Source organism: Otolemur garnettii, unplaced genomic scaffold (assembly GCF_000181295.1).
Source record: "Otolemur garnettii isolate 467f Iridium unplaced genomic scaffold, OtoGar3 scaffold00021, whole genome shotgun sequence".
Lineage (NCBI taxonomy): Eukaryota > Metazoa > Chordata > Mammalia > Primates > Galagidae > Otolemur > Otolemur garnettii.
In genome coordinates, this window is record NW_003852416.1 from 18,627,127 (window position 1) to 18,632,429 (window position 5,303).

The 5,303-nt window shown below is 40.6% G+C and overlaps 1 protein-coding gene across 1 annotated transcript in view; it reads left to right on the forward strand.

Annotated features, from left to right (window-relative positions):
* Positions 1–5,303, forward strand: part of CUNH10orf76 (chromosome unknown C10orf76 homolog) — a 232,993-nt gene that overhangs the window by 52,502 nt on the left and 175,188 nt on the right. Inside the window, exon 13 of the mRNA XM_023511776.1 lies at positions 1,306–1,399. Coding sequence (XP_023367544.1) covers positions 1,306–1,399 — 94 coding nt within the window. The remainder of the gene's footprint in view (positions 1–1,305; positions 1,400–5,303) is intronic.

The window sequence follows — 5,303 nt, forward strand, 5'->3', positions numbered from 1 at the left end:
AGGTGTATGTGGCTGGTGCCTTAGCCACTTGAGCCATAGGTGCTGAGGCTACTGATTTGAGTTTTAACAAAAAAATAAGGTTATGCTTAAAAAGCAGCATGATGGTTTGGGGGTCTGCTTCGGAGGCTACTTGTCACTTTTCATGACTGGTAACCTAGAAACTTTATTCACTATTTTCACTCTGTTCTTGTCTGCTCTCCAAATTCTATAAGTGCTTTTAAAGAAAGGTGAGGAAGGTAAGGGGCTGGTAAAGCTGTTGGGGAAGAGAAGAGAATAAAAATGGCTGCTGCTCAGCTTAATTCTCAAGAGCTGATGTTGGAGGGATGGCAAAGAAAAGTGAGGGACAGGCTGGCAGTGGCTCACACCTGTAATCCTATCACTCTGGGAGGCCGAGCCAGGTGGAGACCAGCCTCAGCCACAGTGAGAACCCTCTCTAGTAAAATAGAAAAAAATTAGCTGAGCATTGTGGGTGGGCACCTATAGTCCCAGCTACTTGGGAGGCTGAGGCAAGGGGATCACTTGAGCCCAAGAGTTTGAGGTTGCTGTGAGCTATGATGTCACGGCACTCTACCCGGGGCTACGGAGTGAGAATCTGTCTCAAAAAAAAAAAGGAAAGAAAAGAGAGGGACAGAAGGGTTATATTGGTCCCTACCGGGTGTCTTCCTGTATCTCTGCATGCCTACCCCACATACTCTTGTTTGTTGTGGTATAATAGGAAGGCTGCTATCTGAATACCTCTTTTGATAGTACTTGGTACCCCCTTGGCTCACTTATATCTATTAGTCAATTATGTGGTTATCAGAATAGGTGTTTTAGGTGATATAATGAGAATTTTCCCTTCCCAGGTGTGGATAGGTCTGTAAATGCTTACCTCTTTCTGGAAGAATAGTCCTGTATATTTGTTTACCTTCCCCCCGACACCCCAGTTTTTTATTTGTATGGTTCTGCAGAGAAACTTATATAATGGGAACCTAGTTGCTTAAAGAAAACTGACCACAGAGCTGCTGCTTAGAGTGTAGCAAGCATCTACAGTAATCAGGTACTCATGGGAAATAAATGCAAAAGCAATCTTACCTCAGTGAGCCTTCTGTCTAATTATGATGCCAAGGGTATGGTGACATATACCTGTAGTCCTGAGAGCCTGAGACAAGAGGATCACCTGAGGCCATGAATTTGAGACCAGCCCGGGCAACATAGTGAGACCCCATCTCTTAAAAAATTATGAGGCTAGGAAAGATATTAAGCAGAGGATACTCAGTAAGAACTGGATTTTCTGTTTTCTTACCCATCTGTGTCCTCTTTCAGAGTCATCCAGAAATTGGCTTGGTGACAACCCCTGTCAGCCCTGCTCCAACAACCCCAGCCACACCACTTGGGACCACACCACCCTCCTCTGATGGTGAGCTTGCCATCTCTTTTGTTTTCTTAATTGACTTTTCAGGGTGAGCATAACTGTGTTGAACATAGAATATAATTGTTGATCTTTCATGTTGGGCACCGTGGCTCGCGCCTGTAATCCTAGCACTTTGGGAGGCTAAGACAGGAGGATTGCTTAAGGCCAGGAGTTTGAGACCAGCCTGAGGAGCAAGAGCAAGACCCTGTCTCTACAAAAGAATAAAATAGAGAAGTTAGCCAGGTGTGGTGGTATGTGCTTATAGTCCCAGATACTTGGAAGGCTGAGGCAAGAGGGAGTATTTGAGCCCAGGAGTTTGAGGTTGGTGTGAGCAAAGATTTTTTTTTTTTTTTGAGACAGAGTCTCACTATGTCGCCCTCAGTAGAGTGCTGTAGCGTCTTGGGCTTAAGTGATTCTTGTCTCAGCCTCCTAAGTAGCTGGGACTACAGGTGTCTGCCACAATGCCTGGCTATTTTTGTTGTTGTTGTCATTGTTGTTTGGGAGCCCTGGGCCGAATTTGAACCCACCAGCCTTGGTGTATGTGTCTGGCACCCTAGCCACTGAGCTACAGGCACTGAGCTGGTGTGAGCTAAGATTATGCCTCTGCACCCTTCACTCTAGCCTGGGCGACAGGGTCTCAAAAAGATAAAAGCATAATTGTTGATCTTTCAGTTTAATTTGTCTGTAATACTGTCCTTCAGAAGTCCTGAAGTTCCCAAGAAAATTTTTTAGACCAGTGGTTCTCAGCCTTCCTACTGCTGTGGTCCTTTAATACAGTTCCTGTGGATCATGACCCACAGGTTGAGAACCGCTGTTATAGAAGATAGTCAAGGCTGGGCACGGTAGCTCACGCCTGTAATCCTAGTACTCTGGGAGGCTGGAGCAGGTGGTTTGCTTGAGCTCATGGGTTCGAGACCACCCTGAGCAAGAGCAAGACCCTGTCTCTACTAAAAAATACAAAAAACTGAAGCAAGAAGATCACTCGAGCCCAAGAATTGGAGGTTGCTGTGAGCTATGAAGACTCCATGATACTCTACCCAGGGTGACAGCTTGAGACTCCGTCTCAAAAAACAAAAACAAAAAAACCACAGAAAACAAAATAGAAAATATAGTTAAGTGCCTTTTTCTGCTACATAATTCTAGCTTGTTCTCATGCAGTATTAGGTCTGATTTTTTTTGTTTTTTCTCAGTTTTGGCCGGGATTGGGCTTGAACCTGCCACCCCCGTATATGGTCCTGGTGCCCTACTCCTTGAGCCACAGGTGCTGCCCATTAGGTCTGAAAAGATCAGTAGGTGATGTCTGTTCTGCCAAACTCTCAGGGTACTTTTGAGAGTCAGATGAGCTGTTTTATGAAAATTCCACCTTTTTGACTATAAAGTATTTAAATAAATGTAAAATAGGAATGTTATCTCAAGTTACTATTGGATAGATGAGGGATTTGAGGCCAGAAAAATAAAACAATTTGCCTAAGATTAATGAGAATAGAGATTAACAACCAAAACATGTAATCAGGGCAGGGATCATGTCTATTTTGTTTACTACTGTATGTGTAGCATAATGCTTGGCATGGTAATTGCTTAGTAAATATTTAATAAATGAATGAGAAAATGAACTTGAGATTTCTTTGCTGTTGTGTATCTACCACTCCTAATTGGAAATGACAGGCTTTGAATGTTTTACAATCGGGAGTTTGTTGCATATCTAAGACTTCTCTCCCTAAAAATAAAAATAAAGTTTCTCCTTTATAAATCTTATGGCTGGAACCTAAGAAAAAGATAACAGAAAATAAATTGTGAAATTTGCCTAAAAATCTTGTGTTACCAGAATTTGTTCTATTGTAGGCCGAATGTGTTTGGTAGAATATATTAGCTTAAAAACAATCTATGTTAATACTTGATATTAGGGCAGCGCCTGTGGCTCAAAGGAGTAGGGCACCAGCCCCATATACTGGAGTTGGCGGGTTCAAACCCAGCCCTGGCCAAAAACTGCAAAAAAAAAACCCCAAAAACAAAAAAACTTGATATTATACCTCAAATGTTGAACTCATTTTGGGTAAAGAAGTATAGGAAATTTGACTTTGATCTTTTGTGTCTCCCTACGGTTTTTATATGAAGTGACCTTTGTTCTGTTTTCTTTCCTTTAAGTTTTCATATAGTACCTGTGCCAGTAGCATTTCAAGGAAGTATAAGCAGTATAGAAGGATGATAAGGGGGCACCATTGGTATTCAGGTCAATGGTGTAAATTGGATTCATTTAGTATTGAAAGCCAAATTCTAAATACCTTAATGGGAAATAGCAAGTAGTAAGGATTGCCTGCTTGTCTCTGTTTATTCAGGTCACTGAATAATCCAATGGAAATACTGTACTTTCTCTTTAAGTTGAAAAAGCCTGCCTGGTTGCCATGGCTAAAAAGCTGTGTGTGTGTGTGTGTGTGTGTGTATGAAATTCCATGTGATGTTGGGGTTTGGATGCTTCACAGAACTGCCTTTCGAACTGTTCGTTGTGAACACTCCCACCCACACACTTGATTATGCAATGGCAGGATTTGTACTTACTTACCTACAACCAGTGAGCTTTTATTTTTTCTGGTGGGAAGATCAAGTCAGCTTACTTTCAAATGACTATCTCCTTTGACAAAAGCCACTAGGAAGAATTATGAACCCAAAGATGAAGGAGTGACTCTTCCTTAGGAAGATTTTAATTTGAGGGATTTTACTCTGTTGCTGTTTTGTTTGTTCTGTTTCCTCTCTCCTAACTCATTTTCCTTTCTGTAGGGGTCCTGAGTATTATAACCTTGTTTTTAGTTTTTGGTTGTTAATTATAGTTGTGCTCAATAGCCCAGTTATATTTAAAGGTACGTCACTGGAGCCATTATTTTTAAAAGCCAGCAGTTTAGCTATAACATTTGTTCTCAGCTCAGACTTGACATTTGACAACCCAGCCTTGGCATGAGAAGACTTTCTGGTAAACTAAAAATACACATACTTCTATATTTTTACATATTATATAACATAGTTTTCCAGTTATTACTGTGTATGAGCGGAGAAAAAAGTCCCATTTACCTATTAGATGCCTTTTTGTATTGGACAGCGATTATGGACTCTGAGCTTCAAAATAGATTGTGGTTTGAAATGACGGGGTTAGGTCATTAACCCATAACATGAATTAAGACCTTTTAGTATTTCAACATAAAAATATATTTGTCTTTTATTAGTTCTTGGGGGCTGAACTGTGGGAAAACAGCCAAGGCTTGGGCATGCTGATTTCTTCTCATAAGGCATTTTGTTGTGCTAGCTGTGTATTATGGGTCTATAATATGCAAATGTTCTCTATTGTTAATAAACGTTCTCTGCATACATCGTAATAACTCCAGAGGGATCTATTATGGTTATGAATACATATTATGAGTAATATCCCAAACTCAGCTGAGTCTTCATGACTGAAAATGCAGTAGAAAGTTATAGATGCTCTAGTTTGTCTGGGCCATCATAAGCCCTCTTTTGCTTATACACGATAATTATGTCTTAGTGTGAAAGCAGTTAACATGATGTCTAAGTCTAATTTGAAGTCTTACAATTTTGAAAAGTCTACATTTTAACTGTGTTCTGTGTGGGTCAGCCCTGGTATGGTCCTTTATTTTTCATTGAGACTGTGGCTCAGAGAGTTGGAGACTTTCTCTTGGAAACAGCATCTGGCTATGTAAAACTCAGTTCCTGTCTGTCCTGATCAATAATGTTCAGCTGTTTTTAGTCTAATATTCCTTCTCAGGTTCCCTTTTGGAGGGAAAGGGTTAAGTGGTAGAATTTGAATGTAGTTCTACCTTAATTTTTCTCCTTTCATCATGGGTACTTCCAACCTCAAGACTAGTTCTTTTTTTTTTTTTTTTTTTTTGGAAAAAGGCCTCAAGCT